The 14,634-nt window shown below is 33.3% G+C and overlaps 1 protein-coding gene across 4 annotated transcripts; it reads left to right on the plus strand.

Annotated features, from left to right (window-relative positions):
• The first annotated feature begins 70 nt into the window (after positions 1 to 70).
• On the plus strand, positions 71 to 14,450 carry LOC117218802 (uncharacterized). 4 transcript variants are annotated; one of them, XM_076524330.1, is made up of 17 exons: positions 717 to 1,099; positions 2,972 to 3,184; positions 3,412 to 3,525; positions 3,738 to 4,226; positions 4,343 to 7,841; positions 7,944 to 8,603; positions 8,753 to 8,819; positions 8,937 to 9,008; positions 9,920 to 10,109; positions 10,197 to 10,313; positions 10,387 to 10,563; positions 10,653 to 10,820; positions 10,890 to 10,982; positions 11,055 to 11,097; positions 11,172 to 11,284; positions 11,348 to 11,478; positions 14,075 to 14,450. In XM_076524330.1, exons 2-17 carry the CDS (start codon positions 3,047 to 3,049, stop codon positions 14,091 to 14,093), a joined length of 6,090 nt encoding a protein of 2,029 aa, XP_076380445.1. In that variant the 5' UTR covers positions 717 to 1,099; positions 2,972 to 3,046; the 3' UTR covers positions 14,094 to 14,450. The 4 variants fall into 4 exon arrangements, 2 of the variants coding, with proteins under 2 accessions (XP_033323339.2, XP_076380445.1); XR_004489873.2 differs by having other exon boundaries at positions 713 to 1,099; positions 4,343 to 8,603; positions 11,348 to 11,548; XM_033467448.2 differs by having other exon boundaries at positions 715 to 1,099; positions 4,343 to 8,603.
• Positions 14,451 to 14,634: the final 184 nt, after the last annotated feature.

The raw sequence follows: 14,634 nt of genomic DNA on the forward strand, positions 1-14,634 counted from the left end.
TGATATTCTGGTTTACACAGATTAAATGTAGATATACAAATATTGCAATATGTTACTACATTTTGTTTACATTTCCATAGCAGCAAACTTGATCAATAACAGAATAATTATTTTTGAAAATTTGATCCAATTTTGTTTAAAAATTGTTTACCATTTATTAGAATTCTTTGAAGAAATAAAATGTGATAACAATTCTAAATTAATACATCATAATTAAAATCATTATGAATGTATAAATGGCGTTAATAGAAGTGTATTTTATTGATTTGAAATTATTTTTCATAATATTTTATTATAATATTGTATGATAACGATAACAATGGTAGGCGCCAACGTATGTATTTAATATTTAATTAATTATACGCAAGCTATAAAATACAAAGATGAAGTTATTGAAAATATTACACATTTCAAATAAGAAAAACATTCAGTGTTCTTTATTGAGCTTTTCTAGAACGTTATTTAACAATAAAATCAGACATATACAGGATGCTTCTCTCTCATATTAATTTTAATATGTAAACCGCCACAGGAATGTGGCAAAGTTAAATTCCTGTAACACTGACAATGTATATATTAGTTTTCTATTTTATCGATTATGTGAATTTGCACAAACTGCACAGAGGTACCACCATAAACGTATTACAGTACTCCTTCAATTCAAGAACCAAATCCGGGGGCAACGAGGCTCTTGAATTGAGAAAATGCAGCGAATTGCTGTGCTCTGATTGGCAAATAGTACAATTCAACGCAAAGTTAGACGTTGAAAAATTTTGCTCATATGATTCTTTATTGACTTTTACTAGATATTAGTTTTCAAAAATTTTGGCCATTTGACTTCTTGTTGATTATACTAATTGTTTTCTATAGAATATACAAAATTCGTGAGATTTGTATTTGATTTGACTTCATAGACTGCACTCAAGAAACTTTTTCTGTGCGGTTGGTACCTTGAATTATAGTTGACCCAACGTCGCCAGCCGCCATTCTGGTCAATTTTGACGATTTCGTATCAATTTTCATTAATTACCGTGAAACGTATCGTGCGGTGTTCGTGAATTTTACGCCAAAATTGTTGCTGTTCTCTGGAGATCTAGTCGTGAGTAGCATTGATAAATTCCAGTTATTTACTACAATATTTCCCAGTTTTATTCACTTCTATAAGAATGCGGGATATCGCATTTAATAATTAACGATGTCGTGACTTCTTAAATTGTTTAATTCGTATAAAATTGCTTCTATCGATAGAAGAAACTGACGAAGACGTTATTTTGATTATTATATCTTGTAACAGCGGCAATTATATTTGCACAAAATTAATAAGTTATTTCTCGCTAACAATCATGGCGATAGCGTTGAGAGGCTCGTCGCCGCATATTCATAGGATTGTATTGCTTTATTGTAATTAGTCGACGAGTTTTCATAATTTTGATAGTACATGCTTCGGATATATGTGCAATTCTTGATTTTGTTGTCCTTGAAATGTTGCATATTGACAAATAAATTTACTTGACCCAATTTTATTCTTAATGCAGTGATGCTATAGGAAATTCCTTTCTCCAAATAAATTAAAAATTTGTGCGTACCATGCAACAACCCTTTCTACTATGCTTACATTGTGATGCAATAAAATTAAATGAAAAGATGTAATGTAAAGCGTTCATAATTATATGTTAAATATTTTAATTAAGAAAATTAAGATGAGTTATCGTCTACGTTAATGTTTATCATTGGAAAAAAGTGTCTGATCTTTTATCAGTGAAACACTTTTTCAGTTAAACATAGGATAAATTTTCAATATGGCACAAAATCTATATTGTGTATATTAATATAAACTAATTAAACTTCTTTATAAGTTTTGTCTATCATTACAAAGTTTAATGGTAGTACACATATACCAATTATACATATTTATACTTCTAGAGAAGTTATTTAAAATGGTTTTTGTCTATGCTGTTTTATTACGTCTTTATGCAAATTTTTACAAGCTACATGCAAATAATTATTTTATCACAAAGGTTTTTATTTTATTCTCCAGCAAATTAACATCTTGATCTATTAGAACAACATAATATGTTAATAATATATTAAACATAATGTTTGTCTAATAGATAATTTTTGCTATAACTGGCTAGATCAATTTGCTGGATAATGATATAGTTACTTTCACAAATATTTTAACAACTCAATCATTACAGTTTTTTTATCTTTAATTTTTATACTTATATCTTTACTCGTTTTAAGTAAAGATAGAAAGAAAATTTAATGAATATTAAAAGCTTGCAATGTTGTGAAAAAGATTTATATGTATTTATTTCTAATGCATATTTAAATCTTTCTTTCAAGAATATGTATTGCACATTCATTATTTTGTTCTTTCTATGAGAATAAGTAAAAGATACATTAATGGTTCCTTTTTCTGTAGTAATCAACTACAAACACATTTATGTCAATACCTACAGTTTATAAATTGATGTGTTATATTCGATACTGATGCATAGTGGTGACCCAAACTTACAAGATTTTATGTTAATTGTATATCTAAATGTAATTCTACAATAGCTGTTTTAATAATGATTTGTTTAATGATATGTATTTAATTTTCTAGAAACTATTATACATAGAATAAGAATATAATACCTTTTAATAATATTTTTTATTATATTAATACAATAGTTGGTTGTCTGCCAATTATTATAAATTCAAGAGGAATTTTCTTGAAATTACCTAAATTATTTAATGTATAATATATAAAATATTTCAGGTAAATACTTTTTCAATCTTTTCTTTAAAGAGTGGCCTCCATACTTATAAATTTTGCAGATACTTTTACATTAATTATATTCAAATGTATGTATGATTGGTGGCTGTACCATGAAAGTAAAATATATAAACTGATAGGGTTATTTACTATAAATTATGTGCATGTATTGCATTAAATGTATAACAATTTTCTTTAAACACAAACTAGCGTCCAAACGGACTGCAGCCCTTAAAACAGTTTGGAATGTACTAGCAAATCATTTGCTGAAGAGAGGGTTAAAACATGCAAAATTGGAACCAATGGCAATTGTCAGCTGGTGCTGTTGCCACTCCAATGCCACAACCACCAGTTGGTTATGCTGCACCAGGAGCAGATCCCATGGCTATGATGCAAGCATACATGCAGTATTATAGTCAACCAGTAAGTATTACATTAAAATTTTTATTTATAATGTATTTGTAATTTTAAATCTAATACTCTGCCAATTAAGTAAGATCATTCAGTTTTTAATTAATCACATTGTGATAAATTCTGTAATATATAATTTATTAAATTAAAACTATAATTGTGACTACGTTAATTCATCCTTTATTAAATGATACAACAATAGCATAGTAGATTGTAAATATACTTCATTTTATTATCAGGCACCTAGTGGATATACAGCAGAACAATGGGCAGCAGCTCAACAACAAAATTGGACTCAGTGGCAGCAGTGGCAACAACAGTACCAACAATGGCAAGCTCAGTATGGAGAAAAAGTATGTCAAAGCTTCTTCTATAGTCATATACTATAAGTTGGAGCATACTTGAGTAATTATTTTCTAATTAAAACTGTGATTTGTGTTTGATGAAAAATGAAGGAATAATAACCATTAATATTAAAACTTAAAAATTAATTCTTTTTGTATGTAAAAGACTATGTAATTGTATTAAGTTGATTTGTAGATTTATTCATTCAATTTTGTTTCAGTATCAGGAAACTATGAAGCATATGTCAGCCCAGAATATGGGTTTAACTACACAGGTGACCCAGTTACCAATTGTACAGCCTCCACCGCCTCTTCCAAAAGAAGATACAAAACCACCATTACCCCCAACCACAATGAATACATATCAGTTTACAAGCATGCCTCCACCACATCAAAACAATCTTCCATTATTTCCTGTTAAGCAAAATGCGAACACCACAGTGCAAACTAGTGTACAAAACTGTCCCCAGAATCCCCCCTTGCCCCCTAATCAACCACCATTGCCTCCCGAAAGTAGTAATAGTAGTAAGGAAAGTACATTAACCGGTAAACGCGGTAGTAGTAGCGTTAGTGAATCAAATAGTGCTAAAAAGTTGAAAGTTGAAGACGACGAGTTAACCGAAGCTGAAAAAACGTTCGACGCTCAGTTTAAACAGTGGGAAGAACAATTTAATAAGTGGAAAGAGCAAAATGCAAATCATCCTGACAAGGTAAGTGATATTACGATTATCTATTATTCGCTAGAGCTTGAAGTATTCATTACGAATTCTAAAAGTACCATAGCGCTGGTTCTATTTTTTCCAAAAGAAGTATTATTTTATTGTAGACTCAATACAAACAGTACGAAGCGAAATGGACATCTTGGCGGGAGAAGCTTATTGAACGACGAGAACAGATGCGTAAGAAACGCGAACAGCAAAAGCAAGTTGTTGCGAAGGCAGAAGTAGAGAAGGCTAAAAGCTTACCTGGTGATGATAAAATAATGAACATTCTATCAAGCACAGAAAATCAAGGCTTGATTAACAATTTGTTAGGCATTGGTAAAACCCTTGGTTTAACTACGAAACAAAATGCTAACGTTCCTCCTCCACCACCGCCGCCACCAGCTACAGAGACCGTAACATCCACGGTTCAAACATCTACCATGGCATCCACTCAAGAAACCTCACAGTTGTCGACATCTCAGTTACCAGCTGCCATGAATATAATGTCTTCCAGTGCGATGACTTCGTCGCCTTGGAATTCACAGCAATGGGCACAACAGTATAATGCAGGAATGAACGTATCAGGCATTTCCAATTTCCAATCCATAAGCGGTGTGCCTCCACCACCTTTCGGCGCACCACCCACACAAATGCCTCGTCCGAATTTCACACAGCCACCACCAAATTTTCCCAATGCACCAAATTTCTCTCAGCCGCCGCCTGGGTTTGCTAACGATAGACAGAATTCTAATGTACGTCCACCGGTTCCATCCAACATGCAAGGAAGACCTCCGTCGTATGGTCCAAGTAGTGTGAGTGGTCCTGATGGAAATCATGCTGCCAATGAGCGTCTAACACAAGGTGGTCCTATGAATAATTTCGACTCAATGAATCCAAATAACTTCAACACTAGTGAATCCAATCGGCAAAAGGATGGTATAGCACCAGATCGTTTTGGTTGTGATGGAATTATTGAGCAACAAGGTAATCAATTTCGATCGAACGATGTATATGGTCAACGGAACGAAAATTATAAATTTAACGACGAACGACCGCCTGAAAATGATCAGTTTAGAAGAGAGGATAGAAATTATCAAGAGCATGGAAACAATCAATTCAATCAGCAGAAAATGAATTTCAACAATGATAGATTCACTTCCGCAAGTGATCGTTTTGGACCGGGTAGTAATCGGTTTAATTCAAATGATAGATTCGGGCCTGGAAATGATCGATTCAATTTAGGAAGTGATCGACCTGGACTTGGAAATGATAGATTCGGACCTGGTGATAATAGGTTCGCAAGTGAGCGATTTGGACTATCGACTGAAAGAACTGGGCAAGGAAATGAATCTGTGAACGACCGTTTTGGAGGGAATGATAGATTTGGTGCCAATAATAATGAATCGTTCGGTCCAACAGGAGATAGATTCAGTAGGAACAGTATGGATCGTTTTGATCAAAAAGATATAGGCGATAGACGCGATAGCTTTCCAAATGTTCCTCGTGTTTTCGGTAGGAATAATCAATTTGAACCATCTGATAAATTAGCACCAGAATTAAAAAAACTTATGGAAAAGCGGCGAGCTGCGTTGGATGTATTTAGACCTAGTTATCTTGACTCTGATAAGGGTAGCAACGTTGGTTCATTGAGCGAGAGCTTTAAGAAAATAACTGGGGATTCTCTGTTTCTGAAAAATTCTGGGATTAATAATTTCGGTCCTCGTGGTCCTGGTCCTGGTAATTTTAGAATGCCTATAGACTTCAAACCGCAAGGTCCAAATCCTGATTTTGGTCCACGATGCCCCACAAGTCTTGGTCGTAATAATTCATTTGATTCTAGAGATGGTATACAATTTAGGGGAACTAGTTCGCAGCAAGTACAAGACATAATCATAGAACCAAGATCAGACATAGGAAATCTAGGGACTGACACAAATATAGCTAAAGATAGTAAAGAACTTCTTAGTGGAGAAGATCAATCTTCTCTAGTACATCCCCAACTTAATGAACATAATGTTGATAGTACACGCAAAGATGATCCTGATAATTACTCAATACAAACCGAGATTCCATTATTGGAAAAAGCACCATGGTCTGATAATCAGTTTCCTGAAGGTAATTCACAAAAAGACGCTATTACCGTTATAGATGGTGACAATTCATCTATTAATTATGTTGCTCCAGAACAAAGTACTCAAAAAGTAATACCTGAAATAATAAAATCTAATCAAGATTTATCAAATAATGAAAACGATATCAGGAAAACGGATGTTTTGCCTTTTATGGGAGAAAATGATCCAAAACCAGAAGATTTAAATATGGAACCTCCTCCTGAATTTCCAAATTTGGGACCTGTTACCACAGAGACTATCGAAAATAATGATCCTCTACGGCGAATTAATGAGATGCATGATGAAAAAGAGTCTTCCTCGCAACCATTCTTAAATAATCCAGATTGCCCTGCTCCCAGAGATAATTTTGATCCTACATTTGGTCCGAGAGGAATGCAATTCAGACCAAATACACCTTTTCTTACTCCAAGAGGTCTTGGTGATAACAGATTTCCTATGTTTGAACCTCGAGGTCCAATACCGTTCAATCCTGTTGGTCCAAATTCATTTTCATTGGGGCCTCGCGGTCCCAGTGATGGTCAATTTGGTCCAAGAGGACCTAACAATGGACAATTTGATCCACGGGGTTCCAACGATGGACAGTTCGATCCAAGAGGATCCAATGACTCACAATTCCGTCCTAGAGGACCAAATGATGGTCAGTTTGGTCCAAGAGGGTCTATCGACGGATCCTTTGGACCAAGAGGACCGAATGACGGAATATTTGGTCCAAGAGGGCCGGCTGATGGACACTTTGGCCAAAGAGGTCCTAGTGATGGATCATTTGGACCAAGAGCTCCTATTGATGGATCATTTGGACCAAGAGGTCCCAATAGTGGACAATTCGGACCTAGAGGTTCTAATATTGGACAATTTGGCCCCAGATATGATGGACAATTTGGACAAAGAAGACCTCCTAATGATGGTCAGTTTGGTCTCAGAGGACCAACTGATGGACAATTTGGACCTCAAGGATCTAGTAGACCGTTTGTACCTGGTAGATCGAATGACGTACCTTTTGATAATCGAGGTCCTAATAATATGCAGTTTGCTTCAAGGGGACCGAATGATGGACAGTTTAAATTCTCGAGTCCTAGTGACACACTGTTTGGTTCACGTCGCAATGAAGGACCTTATCAACGAAGTCCGAGCGGATCAAAGGGAATGAATGAAGGACAATTTCCAAGTAGATTTAGTGAAAAGTTATGTGACGCTTCTACTGACGGAACTTCAATACCACAGGGTGGAAGTGATGCATACTTTGTCTCACGAGGTCCAACTAGTGGTCCAAATGATTTATTCACAACTCGAGAGAGACAGTTTGATGTTAGAGGTCTTAACAATATGGGTCCCAAAAATAGAGAAAATTCAGAAAGCATTTCTGATATTCGTGGCAGTGGCGGAGTTTTTGAGTGTAAGGATCAAATTCAAATGGATCAAAGTATGCAACAGGGAAAGTTTGATGCTAATAGTGTCCAAGGTTCAGGATGGAAGCAATCATATACTAAAGGTAATTTAGGTGATATTGACCAAAGATCTGTGCAAGAATTTGGCTACAATGAAAAACCAATTCAAAGTGAATCATTTAATCAAAGTTTAATAAATAATATAGAAAGAAGATCTCCTTTGGATGCAGCCAAACTCAATATATCAGACATGAGAACAGACAAAACAATGAGTGAATTGACAATTGGAGAATCGTCAGGATCTGAGTACTCGAAATTTAACAGCTCTAACATGTATGCGAAACGATCAATGGATAATCGCCAGTCTCATGTTAGATGTACACCTGTTAAAGAGTTTTGCATAGAAAAGCAATTTAATTATAATCACGGTGGAACTGCTGCTGATAAGAAATTCGTTGATCATGTACCTGCTAAAGTAATTGACTATGCTCATACTTCTCGGTCATCAATCCAAGATCACTTAACTCCTGTACAATGCTTCGATTATGGACATGGTAACTTAAAGCCACTGATACCAGAAGGCGAGGTACATCCAACGAAAGATTTTAGGAACTGGGAAGAAAGTGAACAAAACTTAAAAGAATATACAGAGAAAATAAGAAGATATGAACATTATTCAGGAAAATCAGATAATAGGAGAACGGGTGACTATGGTCACAGAAGGAATAGTGAAGACTATATAGATGATAAAAAACTGGAAAGAGATTACAGAGAGAAAGAAAATTATAAAGCAAAAGAAGACAGGATATTTGACCATTTATCCAACAAAGATCAGGATAGTCGTTATAATAAAAAAGCTAATAAAGGTAATGTGTAGTCTCAACATTTTCTAACTTGAATATTACGTTATTTTCGTAGTAGAGTTTATTATAAATAAAAATTGCCCAAATTTAATGAGAATTGTGAGATCAGAAATATCTACATTTATGTTAACTTTCTTTTTTCTGAAATATAGAAAGAACACGGGAAAGAAATGAGCAAACTCAAAAGGAAACAAACAAAGAAAATAAAGATGAAGACAGGTACAGTACCAACGAATAAGTATATCTTTTGTGCATATTCATATATGTGTGTAAATATAAGATATTATGTGAATATATGAATTATATTCGTTTGAAAAAGTATACAACTTTCTTTAGATCGAAAGGAAATATAAACTGGCAGGAGAACACAAACAAGAACATCGTTGAGACAAAGCCACCAGACACCAGGTATGTGACACCAATTATTAAACTCCGCCTTAACGGTTTTGGTCCTTTCGAAACATTGTAAAATAAATGCTTTTATGACTTTTGTGTTCTTACACGGACTCGAGTTATAACATTGGTATCCATTTACAAATTATTTAAGACAAACGTTGCATTTTGCATAAAGTATGAAGACTTGTTTATGCAAATTTTGCTTTGTCTTCAGACTGTTAAAATACATAAGCACTGTGTTTGTGTCTACAGCGTCAGTGTTGACACACAATAAAGAATTTTGAAAACCACTGGTTTTCATTATATATTCAATCTACATGTCTATGTATATGGTTATATAATTAATGATACTAGTTAAAGTACTCGAAGGGCTTGTTTCCATATGTGTGCAAGTTTATTTTTTTAACAAATCGATGATATTTTTGTCATCATTGAACAATTCGGAATTTCAAAGTTAAACACATGAAACATGCAGTAATAAATATAATACAAACATGTTTTATTTTTATATATTTGTATTATGTGTGAATGTGTTTCTTGTAGTTTAAGCTTTCTCTATCTAATTATGGGTACCCTGAAAAAATATACACCATTTTCAGGAGTTTCATATTATTACATATTTCATATATCATCAACAATTGCTTCAAATGCATTTACCTTTTCTCTACTATGGTTTAAATACGTTCAACGTCTTAATACCTTGTGCAAAGTATTCATTTATGACTGAACTAGAAGGTATACTTCAAATATCAAAAGTACATTTAATGTATAAATTATTATATACCCGCAATCATTTACATTTTATTACCGATTTTGTTTTTTTATGTTATATAAGAGATTTACTATATTTTGTTGAATAATACATTTGCAATTACAGACTAGTTTGTTGAGAACTTACGATAAATTAAAGTTATGTGTTACAGTGTTACAGATGTTCAACACAATGTGGTGGAACCTGCACCAAAGACTTTGGAGTTGGCGAAAACACCGAACTGCACAATGGTGGATGACTTACTGTGTGCTCCTGGTCGCCAGAACAGACCACCAAAAATAGCTATTATCTTAAGGGGTCCTCCAGGCAGTGGAAAATCATTTGTTGCAAAACTTATCAAGGTGAATTCATATTATAGTTTTCTGAATAAAATTTATTTTAATATCCATTGTACTTATTCAAGTGTACATTCTTTTTTATTTTTACAGGACAAGGAAGTAGAGCAAGGAGGCTCTGCACCAAGGATCTTGAGCCTTGATGACTACTTTTTAGTGGAAAAAGAAATAGAATCTACTGACGATAATGGCAAGAAAGTGACTGTCAAGGTATAGTTTCTTATTATACAACTATTGAATGCCAATTGTTGTGACTAATGTAACCAACGAAATAATGTTTTAGGAAATGGTCTATGAATACGAAGAAGCAATGGAGCAAAGTTATGTGGCATCATTAGTAAAGGCGTTTAAGAAAAATATCACCGATGGTTTCTTCAATTTTATAATATTAGACTGCATTAACGAAAAGATCTCCGACTATGAAGAAATGTGGAGCTTTGCTAAAACCAAAGGTTTTAAAGTAAGTTTTATTGGTGGAACTGGCGGTTCTATTGTGGTGGAAGTGGTTTGTTTTGTAATGCTGTACGTTTGTAAATACTTTTTTTCTAGGTATATGTATGTGAAATGGAAATGGATTTACAAATCTGTTTGAAAAGAAACATTCACAATCGCACAGAAGACGAAATAAATAGGATTATAGACTATTTTGAGCCAACGCCGAGTTATCATCAAAAACTGGATGTTAATTCAATGTTGCAAGAACAGGCAATTGAAGAAGTAAGTTTCATAAGTAGGTTTACTAATGAATTATATAGAGAAATCGTATTTTATATTTACATCTTATAGGTTCACATGGAAGATAGTGAAGATACACAAGAGAAAGTATCTCAACAAAATGAAGATAGTCAAGATAGTCAAGAGGATATTCAGGATAGTGTGGTAAGTTTTCGTTTATATTAAACAAATATAACAAAAAGATATAATGAATATAATTAGAATTATAACTTTAAGGGAGTAAGTAAATGGGAACGCATGGAAGCTGAAGATAAGTTAGGTAAGCTTAAATAAATGTATTGTATAATATGGAAGAAAAGAAAATACTTCATTCTATATTAATATATTACATAGACCGTTTGGATGGTCTTGCAAAAAAGAAAAATGAGGGAAAAGTTCAAACAATGAAAGATTTCCTTCAAGTTCCTGATTATTATAACATGGAGGACACTTCTGGCAAAAAACGCGTAAGTAGATCAAATTTTTAATAATAATATGGTGTGACAAACCCAATATTATATAAATTCTAGGTAAGGTGGGCAGATTTAGAAGAACGAAAGGAGCAAGAAAAAATGCGTGCTGTGGGATTCGTGGTTGGTCACACCAATTGGGATCGAATGATGGATCCAACAAAAGGAGGGAGCGCTTTAACACGCACAAAGTATATATGATTTAATTTTACTTCTAGGATATTTAGAAAAAATTAGAAGTGAAATTACCATTATTTACTAGTAAGTTCTAGTCTAAAAATTTATATGATCACTTAAACAAAAATTTAGATATTTATAAAAATAACAATCTTTTTGTATTTTTACAAATTAAGGAAGAATGAATGACTTTTAACGTTGTGAAGTGTAATTTTATAATTGTATAAAAAATGAACGTTACATATTTGTATTTGAAAAGCTGAATTTGTTGATATCTGTAAGAAAACAATTTTGTTGATATCAATAAGAAAAGAGTTCTCATATTATTGTTCATAATACGAAAGGACTGTTTTCTCATAATTAGTATAAAAGACTGCAATTTACTGTTACAGTTTTACAGTATCTGTTTTACAGTACGAATCTACAGGATGTACCAAAATTATCATATTTCCGGGAAATGGGGGTTTCCTGAGGCCATTTGAAGTAACTTTTTCCCTAGCGAAAATGCAATCCGCAATTTTGTTTATGAAATATTAACGAAAAACAGTGATCAATGTGAGACGAGCTCAGCAGCTGCGAGGTGGTCGAACGAGCGAGCAGCACCGGCTCCGACCGCGGAGAGCGATGGCTTTGGGTCGTGTTCGAACTTTTCGAATATTTTTTATCACGTGACAGTGATATTTAAAAAAAAAATACACTGTTCACCCTTATTTTAAAATTTCTGAAGAATATTTACTAATTTTTCGGAGTCAAAATAGTAAGTAGTTTAACTGTGACAGTCGTTTTAGTTATTAATTGAGCAGTTTACAGTGAAGATTAACAATAAGAAATCTCGTCAAACTTACGCAAAAAATATCTTTATTTCAATAATTCCGTATCCAAATAGAATTCAACGAACGATTCGTAAAGATAATTTAATAGCAAATCGCGTTACAGAATATGAAAGATATGTTTGTTTAAGAATTGTGAAGAATATCGTTAGTAGTAAACTCACCCATTTAGTTAAGGATGCATTTCTTCAGCTGATCCCAGTTCGATGGCCATACCGAGAATGGAATACGGTCGGAGGGACCTTAAGTATGGAGTTCATTTTCACAACACTGTCGCCAAACACTGACCACTTAATGAATCCTCAGCAGTCGGAAAAGGTGTGCACATGACCTTTGGATGATTTTGTTGATTTCTGCATTAACTCTCGTCGTTTACATATTCGGAAATTCCTCCCGCATCCTTTACATTGTTTCATTCACGTTCCTATTCACAATGTGGAAGTTGCGGGAGGAATTTCCGAATATGTAAACGGCGAGAGTTAATGCAGAAATCAACGAAAGGAATCCAAAGGTCATCTGCACATCTTTCCTGACTACCGAGGATTTATTAAGTAGCCAGAGTTTGGTGATAGTTACGTGAAAGTGAACTCGGTGAATTCCTTCGAGCAAAATGAATCAACGAGAGGAATCCGACGGACCTTTCGTTATAGTCGAGGATTCATTAAGTGGTCAGTGTTTGGCGACAGTGTTGTGAAAATGAGAACTCCGTGTTTTCCATACCGTCCCTACCCGAGGTACCTCCGACCGTATCCCTTCCTCAGAATGCCCATCGAACTGGGATCAACTGAAGAAATGCATCCTCAACTAAATGGGTGAGAGAGTTGAGTACTAATGATATTCTTCACAATTCTTGAACAAACATATCTTTCATGTTCTGTAACGCGATTTATTATTAAATTAGCTTTACGAATCATTCGTTGAATTCTATTTGAATGCGGAATTATTGAAACAAAGATATTTTTTTCGTAAGATTAACGAGATTTTTTTTGTTAATCTTCACTGTAAACTGCTCAATTAATAACTAAAACGGTTGTCACGGTTAAACTACGTACTATTTTGACTCCGAAAAATTAGTAAATATTCTTCAGACATTCTAAAATAAGGGTGAAACGCGTTTTTTTTTATATCATTGTCAAGTAGTAAAAAAAATTCGAAAACTTAGAACAAGACCCGAAGCCATCGATTCCCGCAGTCGGAGCCGGTGTTGTTCGCTTGTTCGACCACTTTACAGCTGATCACAGTTTTTCGTTAATATTTCTTAAACAAAGTCGTGGATTGCATTTTCACTAGTGAAAAAGTTACTTCAAATGGTCTCAGGAAACCCCCATTTCCCGGACATACGATAATTTTGAAACTATTAATTTTTCTACTGTAAAATGTAACGACATATGCATTGTGTATCCTTCTTAGATGGATATAGTGCAAAAATGTTACATTTCTTTTATTTTAATTATAGGAATATTTTGATAATCTAAGACTGCAAACTACAGTATAAGTGTGAATGACCAAAACAATGTTAATGTTATTTTAAAATTTACTGTAAATGTATATTTTGATAGACACTTGTAAAATACGCTTTTTGTATAAAAATTTTTTATGCTAATTTCTTATATTCCTCCTCATTTAACTGTTACTATAATTTTTATTTGCTTTAAATATAATTAGCTTTGTAAAACATTAGTATCGCTTTTAAATTTTTTAAATGCAACGTTTTCTATATTTTCATAGAAAGTTGGAAATAAGGCATTTTGATGACTTACGTAATTATTATATATTGCAGGTTTTTCTCGCTATCATAACGATAGTTCCCCTTTTCATTCTACTGACTTCAGTAATACAAAGACACAAGAAAACAAGATGTCTACACTTTCAAGTCTTCTGAATGCCGATGTACTATTTAATAGAGTCAACATTAAGTAATTTCAATTCACTTAAAACACGCTGTAATTATTGTATATACTATTACTTCTATTGAAACTGTTTTCGTTATACATTTTTATACCTATTTCCTGCATTCTGTATAAAGTAAAACTGCAGTCTAAGTGTACAGATTCATTAAGCACTGCCTTTCAAGAGTTCTACTACGAAAAAATTAATATATAAGTTGTTCAAAGTACGATAATCATTGTATGAATAAAAGAATAAATTATAGAGTATTATTCAGTAATTTATTATCGTAGACGTAAAAGATTCGTATTTTCAAATTATAAAAGTGATACATACTCTTAAAAATCATATTTAAAAATAAAATCATGATACATAGAAGTCAATTAAAACTTCACATGAATAAATTTGAGTTCTAAATATGGCACAATGTAATAGTAACAATAAAATTAGACT

The sequence above is a fragment of the Megalopta genalis genome, chromosome 8, assembly GCF_051020955.1.
Source record: "Megalopta genalis isolate 19385.01 chromosome 8, iyMegGena1_principal, whole genome shotgun sequence".
Classification (NCBI taxonomy): Eukaryota; Metazoa; Arthropoda; class Insecta; order Hymenoptera; family Halictidae; genus Megalopta; species Megalopta genalis.